The sequence below is a fragment of the Acanthochromis polyacanthus genome, chromosome 11 (assembly GCF_021347895.1).
Source record: "Acanthochromis polyacanthus isolate Apoly-LR-REF ecotype Palm Island chromosome 11, KAUST_Apoly_ChrSc, whole genome shotgun sequence".
In the NCBI taxonomy this organism is placed as follows: domain Eukaryota; kingdom Metazoa; phylum Chordata; class Actinopteri; family Pomacentridae; genus Acanthochromis; species Acanthochromis polyacanthus.
In genome coordinates this window covers 1,629,835-1,650,303 of record NC_067123.1, presented here as the reverse complement: position 1 = coordinate 1,650,303, position 20,469 = coordinate 1,629,835, and the positions used below count along the sequence as shown (strand labels likewise).

At 44.3% G+C, this 20,469-nt stretch overlaps 3 protein-coding genes across 3 annotated transcripts in view; 2 read left to right on the top strand and 1 right to left on the bottom strand.

Annotated features, from left to right (window-relative positions):
- ago4 (argonaute RISC component 4) overlaps positions 1–10,040 on the top strand; it is a 40,315-nt gene extending 30,275 nt beyond the window's left edge. Inside the window, 5 exon segments of the mRNA XM_051955921.1 lie at positions 1,305–1,448; positions 1,835–1,969; positions 2,053–2,154; positions 3,721–3,920; positions 5,953–10,040. Coding sequence (XP_051811881.1) covers positions 1,305–1,448; positions 1,835–1,969; positions 2,053–2,154; positions 3,721–3,920; positions 5,953–6,061 — 690 coding nt within the window. The 3' untranslated portion in view covers positions 6,062–10,040.
- A 2,806-nt stretch (positions 10,041–12,846) lies between these two features.
- On the top strand, positions 12,847–16,098 carry cldn35 (claudin 35). Its single transcript, XM_051955919.1, has one exon. The coding sequence runs from the start codon at positions 13,378–13,380 to the stop codon at positions 14,065–14,067; it is 690 nt and encodes a 229-aa protein (XP_051811879.1). The 5' UTR covers positions 12,847–13,377; the 3' UTR covers positions 14,068–16,098.
- Positions 16,099–16,113: 15 nt separating this feature from the next.
- c19h1orf109 (c19h1orf109 homolog (H. sapiens)) lies at positions 16,114–20,467 on the bottom strand. The gene is made up of 4 exons (XM_022216729.2): positions 20,055–20,467; positions 18,874–19,053; positions 18,681–18,799; positions 16,114–16,401 (listed from the first exon to the last, which is right to left on the bottom strand). The coding sequence occupies exons 1-4, from the start codon at positions 20,321–20,323 to the stop codon at positions 16,361–16,363; spliced, it is 609 nt and encodes a 202-aa protein (XP_022072421.1). The 5' UTR covers positions 20,324–20,467; the 3' UTR covers positions 16,114–16,360.
- Positions 20,468–20,469: the final 2 nt, after the last annotated feature.

Sequence of the window (20,469 nt, the reverse complement as noted above, 5' to 3'; positions counted from 1 at the left end):
CAAAGGTTCACCTGGACAGGTAGCAGTCTATCATAGGTTCACCTGGACAGGGAACAGTCTATTATAGGTTCACCTGGACAGGTAGCAGTCTATTATAGGTTCACCTGGACAGGTAACAGTCTATTATAGGTTCACCTGGACAGGTTGCAGTCTATTATAGGTTCACCTGGACAGGTAACAGTCTATTATAGGTTCACCTGGACAGGTAGCAGTCAGTCATAGGTTCACCTGGACAGGTGACGGTCTATTATAGGTTCACCTGGACAGGTAGCAGTCTATCATAGGATCACCTGGACAGGTAACAGTCTATTATAGGTTCACCTGGACAGATAGCAGTCTATCATAGGATCACCTGGACAGGTAGCAGTCTATTATAGGTTCACCTGGACAGGTAACAGTCTATTATAGGTTCACCTGGACAGGTAGCAGTCTATTATAGGTTCACCTGGACAGGTAGCAGTCTATCATAGGTTCACCTGGACAGGTAGCAGTCTATTATAGGTTCACCTGGACAGGTAACAGTCAGTCATAGGTTCACCTGGACAGGTAGCAGTCTATTATAGGTTCACCTGGACAGGTAACAGTCAGTCATAGGTTCACCTGGACAGGTAGCAGTCTATTATAGGTTCACCTGGACAGGTAACAGTCAGTCATAGGTTCACCTGGACAGGTAGCAGTCTATTATAGGTTCACCTGGACAGGTAGCAGTCTATTATAGGTTCACCTGGACAGGTAGCAGTCTATTATAGGTTCACCTGGACAGGTAGCAGTCAGTCATAGGTTCACCTGGACAGGTAGCAGTCTATTATAGGTTCACCTGGACAGGTAGCAGTCAGTCATAGGTTCACCTGGACAGGTAGCAGTCTATTATAGGTTCACCTGGACAGGTAGCAGTCAGTCATAGGTTCACCTGGACAGGTAGCAGTCAGTCATAGGTTCACCTGGACAGGTAGCAGTCAGTCATAGGTTCACCTGGACAGGTAGCAGTCAGTCATAGGTTCACCTGGACAGGTAGCAGTCAGTCATAGGTTCACCTGGACAGGTAACAGTCTATTATAGGTTCACCTGGACAGGTAGCAGTCTATTATAGGTTCACCTGGACAGGTAACAGTCTGTCACAGGGCTACATATACATTACCAGTCAAAACTTTGGGGACTTAAACTTAACTTGGACTGTATTTCCCAATAACTGAGTCAGTTTTAGACTCAGATTTACAGACGTGTGGGTTAAAAGCAGATTTTACTGAGTTTAACTGCATTTCTCTGTTCCTAAACTCTTAATCTGATGTGTTTTGTGTCTTTAGGAGCAGCTCTTCAGTCAGGAGGTCATCCAGGATCTGACCAACATGGTCCGAGAGCTGCTCATCCAGTTCTACAAGTCGACTCGCTTCAAGCCAACACGAATCATTTACTATCGAGGCGGCGTCTCCGAGGGACAGATGAAACAGGTGAGAGGCTGGAAGTCTTATTTCTGTCGTAAAACTACCACAAAGACATGCAAAACGACCGCAAAGAGACACACAACAGCAAAGAAACACATAACAACTCCGGATAGACATTAAGTGACTCCAAAGATACACAAAACAACTATAAAGAGACACAAAAAGACCACAAAGTGACACAAAAGGACCACATAAAATATTAAACGGTGTATTTGGTCTCTGCAGATAAAATGTTCAGATTTTTTTCTTCACCAACCTCACGTAACACAGTTGAAAGTTAAAAATCCAACAGTTATGCTGGTTTTTAGTGTCCTGCTCTGATAAATGGAGGAGTTTAGGCGTTCTTTAAACGTTTTATTGAAACATTTCCTGACGTGTTTGCTGTGCTTCAGGTGGCGTGGCCGGAGCTGATTGCCATCAGGAAGGCCTGCATCAGTCTGGAGGAGGACTACCGGCCAGGAATCACCTACATCGTGGTCCAGAAGCGTCACCACACCCGTCTGTTCTGCTCCGATAAAGCTGAGAGGGTCGGGAGGAGTTCTGTCTTTTATAATTGCTGCTTCTGTTGGTTTTCATGGTCCAATGCTGATGATACTCCGGCTGGTTTCAGGTTGGGAAGAGCGGTAACGTTCCAGCCGGCACCACGGTGGACAGCACCATCACTCACCCGTCCGAGTTCGACTTCTACCTGTGCAGCCACGCTGGGATTCAGGTGAGTTCCCTAAAACTCTCCTTTAGCTGTAGTTAGTTCACAGCGTGGTGAGAAATCTGTCTCTGCTGCAGCTTTGTGCAGCTAATAGGCACATTTACTGCCAATAAAACACTAAATAATGGTTGTATTTATGGATGCAAATCTCAAATAATGTCAAGTAAAAGTGCAATTACAATAAACAATATCAATGAATAGTGGTTTAGTTGTTAAAACAACTGACTGTTAATATTTTTAGTACGCTATTACAGATATTTTAAGTCACAAACACGTCATATTCACTACAAAATCAGCTTTGTACATCGAGTACCAGAAGATTTTTAGCTCATTTTGAACATTTCCGCTCAATATTAAAGCTAAAATATACCCAAATTTCACCTAAAATTCAACTTTTTGTCCACGTACTTCTGGTTTTGATGGTATATTCCATCCAGACAATTCTTTTTAACTAAAAAATTATGATTTTAATGGTTTGTTCTTCCCAAAATACTAAGTCCTGTCCAAGTGCTTACAGTTTCTAAAGACTTATTCCATACAAAATTCTACCTGCTGTCCACGTGCTTCTAGTTTAAAGGTGAAAGGTATTTTCTGAAGAATGAGTTATGGTATTAAAGGTTTATTCTACCCAAAATCCTACTTTCTGCCAAGTACGCACAGTTTCTAAAGGTTTATTTCATCCAAATGGTACTTTCTGACCAACAAGTAACTGTTTATAAAGGTTTATTCAGCCCAAAGTACAAATTTCAGACCAGCTACTTTCAGTTTCTAATGGTATATTCCATCCAAACGGTACTTTCTGACTAACTAATTATGGTTGTAAAGGTTGATTTCTCCCAAAATACTACTTCCTGTCCAAGTACTTGCGGTTTCTAAAGGTTTATTTCAACCAAATAGTATTTTCTGACTAATAAGTTGTGGTTTTAAAGATTTATTCCATCCAAAATATTACCTGCTGTCCAGATAATTAAAGGTTTATTTTTCCCAAATACTATTTTCCAACTGGCAAGTGATGGTTTTAAAAATGTATTCCACCCAAATAGCACCTTTTAACCAGAAAGTTATGGGTTTAAAGGTTTATTCTTTCCAAAATGCAACTTTATGCCCATCTGGATATTAACTGGATATTTTACCCAAACAGTACTTTAATACTAAAAAAAAAAAAAGTGACTTTTAAGATTTTTTCCACCCAAAATTCTACTTTGTTTTCTAGGTTATTATGGTTTGTCAAAGTTTGTTCTGTCTAAATAGTGCTTTCTAATAAGTTCAACCTTTAGTGACTCATTTTAGGGTTATTCCACCTAAAATGTACTTCCTGCAGTGCAGTTTAACCTGGTAGGAGTTGTGTAATTATCAGATGAAGATTATCAGATTATCAGGACCTGGTGTAAGGTTCTGAGGCAGGACCTCAAGCTCTCCGGACTGAGCCCAGAGGATGCAGGAAACCGCATCTTATGGAAAAAAGAAAACAAACGCCATGTGGTTGCAGTGGCACAGTGACGTAAAATGGATAGAGTGAGTGAAGGTTGTTTTGTGTCACCAGGTGATGTATTTATCTCTTCCTCCCCTCAGGGAACCAGCCGTCCCTCCCACTACCACGTCCTGTGGGATGATAACTGTTTCACGGCCGATGAGCTGCAGCTCCTCACCTACCAGCTGTGCCACACCTACGTCCGCTGCACGCGCTCAGTGTCCATCCCGGCGCCGGCCTACTACGCCCGGCTGGTGGCCTTCAGAGCCCGGTACCACCTGGTGGACAAAGACCACGACAGGTGAGGCGGCGCTGCTCTCGTCCAGGTCATTTTAATGAAATCTAATGAGACGGAGGTTTAAAATGCTTCTGGTGGAGCCAAAAGGTCACTGGTGCCTATCTCGGCAACAAAAAAATGCTGATGGACACCAGCAGTGAGGGAAGCTGTCAGGCCGAAGAAGGAGGTCTTTAGGGACTAGTTAGCTCGAAAGTCTCCTGAAGCAGCTGACAGGAACCGGTCGGTCTAAAGGTCTGCAGCTGCAGCAGATGTGGAAGCTAAAACTCTGGTGTGGGAGGAGTTCAGAGGCTATGGAGAAGGACTTTTGGTTGAAGTTCTGGCAAACCGTTGGACGCCTCAGGAAGAGGAGGCAGGACTTTGACCAGGCTGTGTACAGTCGGATGGAGAACTCTTGACCTGTACTGGGGACATTGTTGGACGGTGGAAAGAGAACTTTGAGGAACTCCTGAACCTGGTAAACATGTCCTCTGTGGAGGAGGCAGAGCTTGAAGACTCTTCAGGATCTTCATCCATATCCATGGCAGAGGTCACTGAGGTAGTTAAGAAGCTCCTTAGTGGCTCCAGGTGTGGATGAGATCCTCCATGAGATGCTGAAGGCTCTGGACATTGTTGGACTGTCTTGGCTGACACGGCTCTACAGTGTCTCATGGACATCAGGTACGGTACCTGTGGAGTGGCAGACCGGGGTGGTGGTTCTTGTCTTCAAGGAGGAGGACCAGAGAGTGAGTTCCATCTACCGAGGTATCACACTTCTCAGCCTCCCTGGGAAAGTTTATTCTAGGGTGCTGGAAGGGAGACTGACTGATTGAAGAACCTCAGATTCAGGAGGAACAATGTGGATTCTGTCCTGGTCGTGGAATGGTGGATCAGATCTTTAGTCTGCTGAGGGGGTCATGGGAGCTGGACCTGCCAATCTATGTGTGTTCTGTGGATTTGAGGAAGGTCTATAACTGTGTCCCTGAGGACCTCTATGGGCGTACTGAGGGAGTATGGGGTACCAGGCTCTGTGATACGAGACGTTCTGTCCCTGAACAACCAAAGCAAGAGCTGTGTCCTCATACTCAGCACAAAGTCAGACTGGTTTCCAGTGGGTGTTGGACTCCTCCAGGACTGTCCCTTGTCTCTGATCCTGTTTGTGGTCTTCATGGATCTAAGGATCAGCCGGGGTGAGGAGGGTGTCTGGTTTGAGGACCTCAGGGTGTCTGGTTTTTGCAGATGATGTGGTTCTGTTGGTTCCTCAGACCTTCAGCAACACTGGAGGAGTTTGCAGTCGAGTGTGAAGCGGTGGAGATGTGGATCAGAACCTCCAATTCTGATGTCATTGTTCTCTGATGGAAATCAGTGGATTGCTCCCTCTGGGTTGAGTTCAAGTATCTCTGGATCTTGTTCATAAGTGATGGAAAATGGAGCTAGAGATGGACAGGAGGATTGGTGCAGCATCAGCAGTAAAGAAGGCGTTGTATCAAACCATCAAGGAGAAGATCTCAGTTTACCATCCATCTACGTTCCAACCCTCACCTATGGTCATGAGCTCTGAGTGGAGAACCAAAGAATGAGATCATGGATACAAGCATCTGAAATGAGCTTCCTCTGTAGGGTGTCTGGGTTCAGCCTTAGAGATAGGAGGAGAAGATCAGACATCTGGAGGGAGCTCGGAGTAGAGCTGCTGATCCTTCACCTCTGAAGGAACCAGTGGAGGTGGTTTGGACATCTGATTCAGATCCTCCAGGGAGACTTCCTGTAGGTTTTCTGAACACGTCCTCCTGGGAGGAGACCCCGAGGTAGACCCAGAACCCGGAGGGATTATTTATCTCATCTGGCCTGGGAACACTTCGGGATCCTTCAGGAAGAGCTAGAAGTGTTGCTGGGGGGAGGAACGTCTGGAATGACCTGCTTCATCTGCTGCCTCCACGACCCGACACCAGATAAGAGAAAGAAGATGGATGGATGATGATGGATGGACGGATTAGTAGGTTATTTTAGTGTACGTATTTCCTGTAAACCAAACTAAACCTGTCTTTTCTCTGTGTTCCAGCGCTGAAGGCAGCCATGTTTCGGGCCAGAGTAACGGCCGGGACCCCCAGGCGCTGGCGAAGGCGGTTCAGATCCACTATGACACCCAGCACACCATGTACTTCGCCTGAGCTCCACCTGTGGATCCACTTCCTGTTTCCCCTTTTCTTTCTCCTCATCTCTCTCTCCTCGTAGTCTTTCTCTTTCTCTTCTGAATCTGCACCAAAGCGGCTCGTTGAGGGAAGAAAACCAGCCGACGGTTGGGGTAAAACCAGCCGACGGTTGGGGTAAAACCAGCCGACGGTTGGGGTAAAACCAGCCGACGGTTGGGGTAAAACCAGCCGACGGTTGGGGTAAAACCAGCTTCCCTTCATGGAACCACCTCCAGCCAGCGTTCCCGGCCGAGCCGCCGTCTTCAACCAGCAAATCCAGCACTGCGAAGCCGCCATGGTTTCTGCTGCACAGGAAAAAAAGAAAAAAAAATTCAAGAAAGAAATCCTGAAAAAACAAAAACAAACCACACACACGAGTTGAGCCATTGTTTTAGCGTTTGTTTTTGTTTTTTCCTCTCTGAATGTGGTGTTTGTGATACACTGAGCTCCAGCTCTCAGCTAAGCAGGACTCTTATCTACTTTTACCTCAACGCCCATCGGGCTAAATCTGTCACAAGGTCTGGGGTTTATCGGGTGGTGGGGAGGGACTCTTAGAGACGGAGGGGAGTTGACCTTTTCAGAATGATATATATACATATATATATATATTTTTCCTTTTTATGAACGTGTGTTTTAACTTTTTCTCCTTTTTCGGTCTTTTACAAGCGAGGTGACCTGGGTGTCCATGCCCATTGCGACTTTCCTCCCATCTTAGCGACGTGTGTGTGTGATCTCTGTATATACATGTACTGCTGTGTGAGTGTGTGTGTGCATGTGTGTGTGTGTGTGTTTCATGGCAGGCCACTGAATTGTAAAGGGAAAATCATGGAGATAACTGCTGTAAATGCCTCAGATTTGTTGTTTTTATATTCACACGTACAGTACATATAAGCATATATTTACATCTATAGAGCAACTTTGAGACATATGACTAAGAACAGGCCCGACAGGCCAGTGTGGGTATTTTCTAGCAGCCCTGGATCGCTTTGTCGCCTGAAACGTGTCGGATTATGAGGAAAATCCACTAATCTGCTGCGTTTGAGTCAGTGGAGTGAGTCCAGGTCTGAGTGTAGCAGTAGCTGTACCCGTGGTCCGGCCGGCCGAAGGCATTAATCACAGTTTTATCAGCGATCTTAATTTCCTTTGGACCTGATTATATGAAAGATTATATGGACGACACTGCTGGACATTTCTTCTTTTTTAAAAAAATAGTTTCAAGGGCCGGAAACCGACGTAGTGTTTTCTTTTTTTGTTGTTTGTTTTTTTGGTTTTTTTGCTAATATTTGGCCAATTCATTGCACTGACCCGGGACGCTAGGCAAGCAACAGAGGGCACTCTCGATCTCTCTTTACCTTTATGCATTTATACATACGAATCGACGGATCAGATTTGTAAAAGTTTAATATAAGATGTTTTGTGGTTATCTTTAAAAAAAGAAAACAAAAAAACAAAAGAAAGCGTTTAGGATCTAGTAGTTTACCATCGATGTTGTTGTTGTCGTTGTTGTCAATGTTGTTGCTATTGTGATGAAATTTTACGGTTCGGCAGCAGAAGCCGGTTTTATTCTAGTTACTAGTTTGGGATTAGGTTCGGTTGTTGAGCTGCAGGTTCGAGCGTTCGGAGGTTTTATTTGTAGCATCCTGGCGAACGGCAGCGGTGGCGTCGTGTAGCGTCCAGTTGGATCAACCGTTATGCAGATGATGATGTATTATACGTTTCTAATATTGTTCATGTTATCTCACATCTGATGGTTTTCTTTCACCGATGTGGCTGAAAGACACAACTCTCCTAGAGAAATGCCTCCGATAATCATGTTGGATCCGGTCAGAGAAGCGTTTTTCCATTTGTTCTTTTGTAACTAAGATGAAAATAATCAGAAAAAACACGACCAGAACTTCTAAAAGCTCCGATCCTCTTTGTGTTTCTCAGCTGAAGAATGTAGTCGTTTTGTCCGTTAACGAGTTTTTAGAGGGAAAAAGCTGCTGCGTTGATAAGGTTATCGCAGTGTTCCGAGTCTTTCCCTCTTTGGCTCGTTATTTTCAACTTATTTACAAAAGAACAAATGGAAAACGCTTCTGAAAGACTTCATTTATTATTGTTTTTCCTCTAACTGTGTCATTCGCCATCGTCTGTGAAAAAACAAACCACAAATGTGAAATAGTCAAACTTTTCATGATCCATATTAGAAACGTACAATCCGACATCATCTGCGTAAGGTTTGATCCAACCAGGCGCCACTCGGAGCCTCAAACCCGCCACCGCTCGGTTTGTTTTCGATCGGACAATCAGGAAGTGCGATCAAGATCGGATTGAGGGGTTTGTTTTTAAGAAAAAGTAAAAAGCGGTTTGCGATAGGCAATGAGTTGAATTTTTAGACTTTTTAAAAAACGGTTTCTATTACTCTCTGTGTGTATTGAAGTATACCCATCTTACTATTTAACGGCGTTTGTTTCATATTTTTATGCGTTTTTAACACTGGATTGAATTGACAATAAGCATCAGCACTGCCCTCGGACCCCCTGCTGGAGAGGAAGGGGCGGGGTTACGGTCGGACCCCCTGCTGGAGAGGAAGGGGCGGGGTTAAAGTCGGCGTGCACGCCTCCTCAGGGCGGGGCCGCTCAGCAGACGAACCCTTTTGTAATAAACCACCCGTAAAGCAGCAGGTTTACTATGAATGAGTTCGAGCGCCTTCCTGTGGATGGCGTGGGCGTCGGCCAGGCGGTGGGCGTGGCAGGGGGCGTGTCCAGGCACTGCATGCAATACTTAGTATAAAGATCAGCTTTTTAAAAACGTGCACTAGTTCTACCGAGCCGAGCGGGCTCTTTGATTCAGCATCCACGCGGCGAATATTTAATCCGACGAGCAATATCAACCCCGTTTTTCCTAAAATGTGGATCAGCGAAGCTATAATTCTTCTCATTGTGCTCGTTGTTGTGCGTCCGTACTTTTTTGTTTTTTGTTTTAATCTCGTACTTTTTCGGTTCATTTTATTTGCTCGTATCAATCAGTGGGAATGTGCATTTGGTGGAATAGTAGCGTAGATTTTCTTTCTCGTAGACTTTGCTCGCCTGCATGCCGGAGTATTGTCCTTTCAAAATAAAAGTTTAAAAAAACTTTTTGGAATCATATTTATTATGAGAAAATATAAACACTTTTTTCTTTCGGGTAAATGTTTATGGATTTTAGTGGGACTGTTTTAGGCTAGCAATATGTTGTCGGTCTCTCAGATGTATTTTATTCCTACGCCGGTGATGTGGAGGTCGTGTTCGGTGTTCGGCGGCGGCGGAGTCGTTCTTTAGCGTCGAGTTCGAATCCAAACGAGGTACTTTGTTCAAACATTGGACCCGTTAAAGAGCGACGCCTTCGCCGCCTCCTGGCCGGTCGGTTTCCGTAGCGAGCGTCCGTTTCCGTCTCCTCGTTTCCTGGTTTATGTACCCGCGGCCGCCCTCCCGTTTCCACGGCAACTCCTTTTGGCGCTCCCCCGGGTGGAGGCGGTCGCCGTGGTGACGACGGAGCAGGATTACCTCTTTTTAACCTTTTTTTAAAGTCGACTAAAAAAGATCCTTAACTGTTTGAGCCCCGATAGACAGAGAGCATGAATTATTTTGGATTCCTCTCGCTTTGATATCTCGTTCTCTCGACGGATTTGTAATTCTGTGTTTCGTCGTGTTTTCAGTTCCTTCCTCCTCGGTTCTGTTTCTGTTGTTTTCGCTCTGGTTCTGTTCCTTCCTTTGCTCTCTGGACTGTGTGATCGTCTCATAGCAATAGAACCACAGAACGGAGGAACCTTTCTGATTGGCTGCGGGGCTCGTTGAGGCTCCGCCCTCAGCAGACCGCCATTCACTCGCTGTTATTGCTATTATGTGATATGTTCAATACATTTATTTTTTTTTAGCCTGCAGGGAATTCTTGTGTTAATGTGCAAAGTAATAAATTGGTATTTTATGCCTAAAACGAAGCTGCGTTTTCTCCTCTTTTATATTCCTCTCATTAAATCTCATCTCTGTGCTCTAAAGTTAAATATTTAGACGATAGTTTTCCATGAAATATTCCCTCTGGACCAAGTTTCAGACCTTTAACATAATTAAACACAGAATAACAGCAGTTCCATGGATCAGACTAAACCATAAGAAGAATAAAACACAGACAGCTAATTAAATAATGGATTGGGGTTAGAGTTAGATAAAATTAGATCAATTTAGTTTTTATGATGCGTTTATGTAGTTTTTCTTATGAAGAAAAGTTTGTCTGCCAGTTTCTAAAATACAATCAGACTCCTGAAGGAGAAACTAGAAGAACGTAAAATATCTTCTGCAGACATCTATGAAATATTTTAGCTGATTTAAACGCAGTAAAACTTTAGAAAGAAGCTGATTACTGTTTGTAAAATGCAGAGTTCTGATGTTATTTAGTTTTCATTCTTCATGGGGATTAATTTTTATTTGATTATAATTTTAAAAAAAATCTGTAAAATAGTTAAAGATGAATCCATTTTCAGAATTCGTGTTTCAAATAAAGGCAAATATCTGTAAAATAATATTTTAACTGATTGAAAAAAGTGTTTTTTTTTACAGTCAAATGTCCTGAAATTTGTCTGGAAATCAGGAAATGTTTAATTGTTTTTTTCATTCATGTTGGTTCATGATGGAAATATATAAAATAAATATATATATATAAATAAATAAAATCCTGAATCTGCTCATTAAGTGTCTCATAGTCTAAACAAAATAAAAAGTAAAAATCAAACCTCCATTGTGTGGTGAAAGAGCAGAAGTCCTTCTGTTCATCGTTCAGTCACTAGGTGGCGTTCTTCACCTGATCACAGGTTACTGAGAACATTAATGATAGAAAAATATTTGATCCCTGATTGACTGTTTCCTCCCATTTTAACCAGTTTAACCCGTCCAGACGTCGTCCTGCTGATCTCATAGTTCTGGTTTAAATCTGAATTTATTTTTTACTATAAAACAAAAAGCTGCAACTCTGAGCCCAAACGACATTAAATGAATTTAATCAAATACTAGAAAATATGTGAATAGCTCGAATCTTTCATCAGATTTTATCTTCTTATTAAGATAGACTTTATTAATCTCACAAAGGAGAAATTTAACATTACAGGGTTAGGGTTTGGGTTATTTTATTTTTATTTATTTTTAATCATAGTTATATTTGATCTCTTTTTTAAAACCAACATGAATTTTTACTTTTCAGTTATCAGTATTTAAACCATTATAATCATAGAAAATGTAAGATTATAAAATGATAAATAATAGACCAGATTTTATTCAAATAACAAATATCTGAACATTTATTTATTTTTGCTAATTTAATCATCCCACTAGCAATATGTAGTTGTACATGAAATACAAAAAAATATATAAATTAGTTATTTTTCAAAATTAATTAAAAAAATTAATGTCAAATTAATTCCAAATTATTTAAGAATTAATTCTAAATAAATATATGAATATTGAACAGACAGAAAATAAACAGAAGCACAAATAAATCTAAAATCCAGGATTTCAGTTGTTGGTTAATTAAAGACATTAAATGCTGATTTCTGAACTTCTTTCTCTGTTAAAATATGAGGTGTTCTCGGGATATTGTAGATGGATTTATTGGTTCTGTGTTTGATTTTTCATGATTTTTTCTCCTGTACTTTGTAATAAATGAGTTTATGTTTGTAGAATTGTGTGATATTAGGAGCTAATTCCATTTTGTTCTCTATATAAATATTCATAGTTTCTGCCTCTTGGAGCCTCCAGTTAAGAGGTCAAACCTTCAGCTGCAGAAAAAAAAAACATCCCATCAGAGGCTCTGAACACTCCCATAATTAAATCTATAATTAAACCTTCAGGTTTATGTGGTTAAAGATCAACTAAATCAGGTGTCGATAATTATAGAAGATATTAAATATTTCTTGTGTTTTCAGTCTTGTGTCTGTTTTTCCATCGCTGCTGTTCCTCCTTTGTGTTTCCTCTGCCGGTTGCCATGGACACCGTGGACACCGTTACCGTGGCGACCGGAGGCCACAGAAGAAAGAAACCCGAAGCGGAGACCTGGACGCCTCCATGTTCAATTCATCAGAGAATCTGAGAAGGTTCTGCTCTCAGATCAGGTTCCACTTTACTGCTGAAAAATTAATCATAAATTTAGAATAAATCAACTGAATGCCAACATGATGACAATAAAACATCCCATTTATCATTTATATTTATGAAATCCTATTTATTAATCTAAATAACATTATAGAAACAATCATCCTGTAATATGTAGTTATTGTTCTATATTTATTGTGTATTTGCTGCTATTTTTACCATTTTTATAACAGCATTTTTTGTTTTCTGGCCACCAGATTTTATTTTTATTCACAGATTTTTTAGTTTACAGATTTATTTAGTGTTAAAGGCGTGTCTGGATGTGTTTGTGGTCTTTATTATTTTCCCTCTTCTCATGTGATCTTAGTTCTGTTTAGTTCAAGTTAAATTCAGTCTTTTCTGCTGTAAAACCTTTAAACCTGCGTTCTGTTCATTCCTCTGCTGCTCTTCAGCTTTTGAAGCTCCGTAATGGTTGAATAAAGGAAAGTATGAGGCTCTTTGTGGCTGAAACAAAACAGGAGAGCTGATTTGTGTCAGCAGGTGAAGCTCTTCTGTCCCGGCCTCCTGTCGTCTTTGTCCTGGTCCATCCCTCCATCCGTCGCTCCGCCTGCTGCTCTTTATTCAGCGTTTCTCTCTGCAGGTCGCACAGCAGCTGCAGATGGACGGAGGAGAAGCAGCGCTCCATTTACCCACAAACCACCTCACCACCCGGCTCTGAGGACCAGCTGAAGGTCCACTAGGAGACCCTTCAGCTGCAGATTAAAGCTCCTCTGATGAAGAGCCGCCGTCTGCTGAGGGTAAAAAGCTGCAGCGTTCTTGTGTTTGGCGTCAAAGCCGCGGTTCTGCTGTGACCGGAGACGCTGGTGTCGGGTTCTACCGGGTCACTGAGAAATAAAACACCGACAGAAACCAGAGCAGCAGCAGATCCTCAGACTGGAGCTCAAACAAGCTCCAGAAAGGAACCTGGAAACCTCCCAGAGACCCTCGTGTTCCTCATCCACTGATCAGCTGATCAATAATCAATAATCAGCGACTGGGGGTGAACAGGGAAGAGTTGGAGCTCCTACAGATGTTTTGGAGGAAGGAGGGACCATGGCAGCTGATCCAGTGACAGCAGGGCAGCGACCTTAAGACTCAGACGGACTCCAGAGACTCTACAGACCAGGACCAGGACCAGGACCAGGACCAGGCATCGCCATGGTGAACACAGGGATGCAGCTGATCAGCTTCACCTGCGCCGTCACCGGCTGGATCATGGCCATCGCGGTGACGGCGCTGCCCCAGTGGAAGGTGTCGGCGTTCATCGGCAGCAACATCCTGACATCGGAGATCAAGTGGGAGGGCATCTGGATGAACTGCGTGTACCAGACCACGGGCCACATGCAGTGTAAGACCTACGACTCCATGCTGGCGCTGCCGCCGGACATCCAGGCGGCCCGGGCCCTCATGTGTCTGTCCATCTTCATGGGCTGGCTGTCCTGCACCGTCTCCTGCTGTGGGATGAAGTGCACCACCTGCGCTGGAGACGACCGGCGGGCCAAAGCTGGCATCGCGCTGTCGGGCGGCGTCCTCTTCATCCTGACGGGGCTCTGCGTCCTCATCCCCGTCTCCTGGACCGCCAACACCGTGGTCCAGGACTTCTACAACCCCAACGTGCCGCTGATGCACAAACGGGAGCTGGGCCAGGCCATCTACCTGGGCTGGGCCGCCGCCGTCATCCTGATGATCAGCGGCGCCGTCCTGAGCAGCACCTGTCCTCTGATGGAGCGAGGAGGACGATACCGACGGGGCTACATCGGACGGAGCTTCGCCAACTCACCGGCCACGGCTCCGGACCCGCCCAAACCCATCACCTCCAACAGCCTGCCGCTGAAGGAGTATGTCTAGACCAGGGGGTCCACCGGGTCCAGGCCAGGACCACATGCAGACCTCCAGACCGGACCAGTAGAACCAGTAAAACCAGAACATGATGACCTCTAAATAACCACAACTCCTGATGGTTCCTAATGTTCACATTTAAGGAATTATCTTTTTACCAAACATCAGGAACAACCTGAACAACTGACAAAAAAAAAGGATACAAACGAGACAAAAATACACAAAACGACAAAAATGCTACACAAAATGATAAAAGTAAGTCAAAAAACAACAAAGACAACACAAAATATTACAAAAATGAGGCACAAAACGACAAAAGAACAAAGAACAATCTAGTATTTTACTTTCTGATCCAAACAACTTGTCATGGTCTAGAAATGATTTTAAATTTATAGTTTTACTAATTTACAATCTGCAGTTAATGTCTTCTTTGGAATTTTTACACTTTGAGGGCCGGATTGGACCCTCTGGAGGACCACTTTTGGTCCACGGGCCTCATGTTGGACCCTCTGGAGGACCGCTTTTGGTCCGCGGGCCTCATGTTGGACCCTCTGGAGGACCGCTTTTGGTCCACGGGCCTCATGTTGGACCCTCTGGAGGACCGCTTTTGGTCCGCGGGCCTCATGTTGGACCCTCTGGAGGACCGCTTTTGGTCCGCGGGCCTCATGTTGGACCCTCTGGAGGACCGCTTTTGGTCCGCGGGCCTCATGTTGGACCCTCTGGAGGACCGCTTTTGGTCCGCGGGCCTCATGTTGGACCCTCTGGAGGACCGCTTTTGGTCCGCGGGCCTCATGTTGGACCCTCTGGAGGACCGCTTTTGGTCCGCGGGCCTCATGTTGGACCCTCTGGAGGACCATTTTTGGACCACGGGCCTCATGTTGGACCCTCTGGAGGACCGCTTTTGGTCCGCGGGCCTCATGTTGGACCCTCTGGAGGACCGCTTTTGGTCCACGGGCCTCATGTTGGACCCTCTGGAGGACCGCTTTTGGTCCGCGGGCCTCATGTTGGACCCTCTGGAGGACCGCTTTTGGTCCACGGGCCTCATGTTGGACCCTCTGGAGGACCGCTTTTGGTCCGCGGGCCTCATGTTGGACCCTCTGGAGGACCGCTTTTGGTCCACGGGCCTCATGTTGGACCCTCTGGAGGACCGCTTTTGGTCCGCGGGCCACATGTTGGACCCTCTGGAGGACCGCTTTTGGTCCGCGGGCCACATGTTGGACCCTCTGGAGGACCGCTTTTGGTCCGCGGGCCTCATGTTGGACCCTCTGGAGGACCGCTTTTGGTCCACGGGCCTCATGTTGGACCCTCTGGAGGACCGCTTTTGGTCCGCGGGCCTCATGTTGGACCCTCTGGAGGACCGCTTTTGGTCCACGGGCCTCATGTTGGACCCTCTGGAGGACCGCTTTTGGTCCGCGGGCCACATGTTGGACCCTCTGGAGGACCGCTTTTGGTCCGCGGGCCACATGTTGGACCCTCTGGAGGACCGCTTTTGGTCCGCGGGCCTCATGTTGGACCCTCTGGAGGACCGCTTTTGGTCCACGGGCCTCATGTTGGACCCTCTGGAGGACCGCGGGCCTCATGTTGGACCCTCTGGAGGACCGCTTTTGGTCCACGGGCCTCATGTTGGACCCTCTGGAGGACCGCTTTTGGTCCACGGGCCTCATGTTGGACCCTCTGGAGGACCGCTTTTGGTCCACGGGCCTCATGTTGGACCCTCTGGAGGACCGCTTTTGGTCCACGGGCCTCATGTTGGACCCTCTGGTCTAAAGACAAACTGAACGTCTCCAGATCCAGGTTTAAATCTGAAGTCTGTATTTATGAATATATGGGATCTATATTTTGTATTTCTATTTTCCTGAACTGTGGAGCCTGAAGAGCCTCCAGGACCAAACAGGATCAATCAGAACTGATCAGGACCGATCAGTGGGCTTTCATGATGGCTCTGTTGTGACGGTTGCCGTGGTTTCTCTACCTCCTGATGATGCTGGCTGATGACATCACAGCGGTGAAATAAAGCAGTGTGAAGCGTGATAAAAACAACACGTGTGAGCCGTGTTCTGTTCTGTGTGCTGCAGTTTGTTTATTCTGGGTTGATCCAACATCACAGGCTGTAGAATACATCAGAATACTGCGTTATACTGGACTTTAAAGTCTGAAACGAGGTCCTCATGTCCTCTATGATCAGATCATCCAGGCGGTTCTCTGGAGGGAAGTCCAGTCGTCTCTGATATCTGAGTCCGTCTGACTCATCAGTTCCTTTGGTTTGTTTTCAGATCCACAGATGAGCTTCTGTCAGACGTCTTCACTGTGACTCCATGAAGAAAGAAACTCTGCAGAGAGTTTCTGAAAACAGACAGAAGAACTGAGTTCATCTGCAAGTTACCAAAACACAAGAAATCAAACAGAGTCAATGGTAGTCATTTATTTCATGTTTACTGGGTTAGTTATACACCAGTCCTTCTAACCTACTGGTTCAGTAAAGGCGTCCAGTCGTCTGACGTACACCCTGTCAAAAGTTTTAGGACACTTTCTCATTCAAATAAAGTAGAACCTGTTCTACAACTTTTGACAGGGGGTGTACGTTAGCTCTAGCCGAGCTGCGCTACACCCATGTTTCTGACGGCACAAGGGTCTAGGGAAGCTCGACAGGGAGGGAGGCGGGCTAAAAGGTTGTCTATCAAATCCCTCTGCAGCAATTGGGTAGGTATACAACCAATCAGCACAACGAATAGGCTGACGTAGTTCCTAGAGCACCGGCGGATTGTGGCTCAGTCCCATTAGCTTCCCAACCAGCGGAGCTAACTGGTATATTAAGGATTTGCCATATCCCGTCGGCATAAGTCCAAATACGTCTTTCTTCTCAATGAAACACTTCAGTGCCGTCCTTTGTTTATCTTTCAAGTTGAATTTTAGCTTCAAATCTTTAAGGGCTGTGGCCAAAGCCGAGTCCAAAGATAACTGTTTGTTGTGCGTCGGTTGTTTCTGTCAGAATCGTCGCGCCTCTGTCGTCACTTAGTTACGCCCGCCTTCTGACTCTACACTTCATGGTGATTGGTCCGGCCAGTTTTAGGAGAATCCAGCCTCGAGCCTTATGGAGGGTAACTAGACCCACCCTGGCAGAGAATTAAATTCGTTGCCGTGGGTTGTCTAGCGCGGCTAGGCTATGTTAGCTCTGCTTGGAGGTCATTAATTATCAATGAAGTCTCTATCATGGTGCTCGTTGCTGCTAAACCCATCCAGGTCCTGATGGACTTCTCTGGAAGACATTTCGAGAAACGTCTTCCAGAGAAGTCCAGCTGGTTTCTACTGAAGTCTTAAGGTGAAAAGGTGGTGTAGAAGAACGTCCTCACATCAGCTGTGGTTGGAGAGGCTCCACCTGCTGGAACATCCAGGAACTACAGCTGAACTACATCTACCGACATCACAACGTTCTTCTTCCTTAAATTTAGCGATTCTGTGTCTTATTTTTGTTGTTTTGACTCTCCTTTTTGTCGTTTTGTCTCATTTCTGTCATTTTGTGTCTCATTTCTGTCATTATGTCTCCATTTTGTCGTTTTGTGTCTCATTTTTGTCGTTTAATGTCTCATTTTTGTCATTTTGTATCTCATTTTGTCTCATTTCTGTCATTATGTCTCCATTTTGTCGTTTTGTGTCTCATTTTTGTCGTTTAATGTCTCATTTTTGTCATTTTGTATCTCATTTTGTCTCATTTCTGTCATTATGTCTCCATTTTGTCGTTTTGTGTCTCATTTTTGTCGTTTAATGTCTCATTTTTGTCATTTTGTATCTCATTTTGTCTCATTTCTGACATTTTGTGTCTCATTTCTGTCGTTATGTCTCTCTCCATTTTGTCGTTTTGTGTCTCATTTTTGTCATTTTGTATCTCATTTTGTCTCATTTCTGTCATTTTGTGTCTCATTTCTGTCGTTATGTCTCTCTCCATTTTGTCGTTTTGTGTCTCATTTTTGTCATTTTGTATCTCATTTTGTCTCGTTTCTGTCATTTTGTGTTTCATTTCTGTCGTTTTCTGTCTCCATTTTCTGTTTCCTTCCTGTTGTTCCTACTTGTGCTGTTTATCTAATTTTTTGTTGCGTTGTGTCTTATTTGCGTAGTTTCATCGTTTTTGTTTCTTGTTCATGTCATATTGTGTCTCTTTCGTGTCATCACCATTAACTCCAGCTGACCTACATTTACTGACATACATTTATCGGTTATAATTTACTTAATCGGCTAAATTCTTAATGATAACTAATCGTTCCCATCCCTAATTATTTCAGTCGTGTTTTTGTTTAGTTGAAGACAGTTTTGTTACGTCCACATTTTAACTTCCTTTCAGGACAAACACAATAGATCAGAGCGTCGTCTGTGTGACTGTGAAGAGCAGCAGAATGAGGCTGAAGTGTGTGATTCATTAATAATTATGAGTAAATAATTAATGAGCAGCAAAGAAAAGCATACAGGATTTAAGAGAGAGAAAAACACAGTATGACAGAAAAAGTACAGATAAATACTGGAAGAACTAAAAGACAGTTTAGAGGGAATAAAGCCACTAAAGCCAGTGAAGCTCTGCTGCAGGTCTGCTCTATTATTGATCTGTGACCAGAGCAGGGTGATCATCTTACCGGTGATCTGATCCTCGCTGCTCTCACACTCCACAGACTTCCACCTCTGAGGAGCAGATTCCAGCAGACAGAAGTCGTCCACTCTGAGTGTCTGAAGCAGAGTTTTCCTCCTCAGGAATCTGGAAACACGAGTTCAGGAGAAAACAAAACCCCACAACACGACGTAGAGCTTCAGAGCTGAGCAGAAGGATACTGCAGCCGGTAGAGCCGCTCTGCGTCCTGAAGCCACTCCATCAGATCACAGACGGACGGCGTGGAGGCCGAGCGCTGCGTTAAATCCAGTAGATCCAGACTTTCTGAGATCTGATCAAACTGCTGCTGGACCGCAGAGAGATGATGACTGACCGAGTCTCTGACCGCCTGGAGGGAAGACCTGGAAGGAGAGGAAACAGAATGAAAACACAGACACAAACACTACAGTTAAAACAGTCTGGGCTCATTCAGAAATGTCCTTATTGTTGAAAGAAAAGCAGTTTTTTCAATGAAGATAACATTAAATGAATGATAAATCCAGTGCAGACATAGTTAATGTGGTAAATGACTACTGTAGCTGTAAACATCTGATTTTCAATGGAATATCTCCATAGGGGTACAGAGGAACATTTCCAGCAACCATCACTCCTGTGTTCTAATGCTACATTATGTTAGCTAATGGTGCTGAAAGGCTCATTGATGATTAGAAAACCCTTGTTCAGTTATGTTAGCACATGGATAAAAGTGGGGGTTTATCTGGCTGAACCCAAACTTTAGAACGGTGGTGTAGGCGGTTTTGCAACGTATTAATGAAGGATTGTCTTCTCTTTCTTGATCCTTAATCAGCAGAAATGTTTCTCAGAATCGTGTCGTATCACTACAACACTGTCAGCGACTGTTTATTATCACAAAGACGCCAGTAGAGGCTCACATTTAAACATGTTTACTTCTGAGGGTGGATTTTGATTTACAGCTTATTAACTGGTTTCTTCCAGCTGGAAATTAGACAAGATGAAATTATTGTCATTCCACAGAGAACGAGTTCTAAGATGAAGAAAAGCAGTTTAGCATCAGACCAGAAGAGCAAAAGCAGCAGAAAGGTTCATTAATTAGAGAATAAAGAGAATTAATGGATGGACAGAGCACTAATATATGAAGATATAGATACAATAGAGAACAGATCATCTAAATCTACAGGTAGAATTAACACAAACTAGTGACAGCAGACAGAAAGGCGTGCTGTGGAGTTGATGTTTTGTCATTTTTAGCCAGATTAAATCTATCTGTGAAATAAACCTCATTATAAATCTCATTATGAGTAAGTTGAGGCTATCTGGAAGGTTGAGGTGAGTTTCTGCAGCATCCCTGCAGTCTTACAGAGGTACCTGAACAGTTTCTTACATGTTCTCGTGGAGTTTCCTCAGGACTGAATCCGTTTCCAGACTCAGTTTGAACCTCAGTCTCTCCTCCAGGTCTGGAAAGTCTCTGAGCGGCGTGTTGGAGATCTGGAGGCCGGACAGAGCTGCTGACTGCTCGGCCAGGTTCCCCAGAGATTCCATGAGCGGGTTACAGTCCTCCAGCACCTTCCTCCAGACCTTCTGACTGTCCTCCAGGTTCACGAAGCTTCTCCTCAGCGCCTGATCGAGAGAAAACACTGCAGGTTTGGACATTTCAGGAGAAGATGAGACGTAAAATAATACGCGAGTTTGCTTTCTTTATATTCCGTCGTAAAATGCAGCTCTATGGTGATTTCTGCTGAGAATTTTCCTCTGCTTTAAAAATCACATTTCTGCCATGTTGCCTGAAAACATTTCCG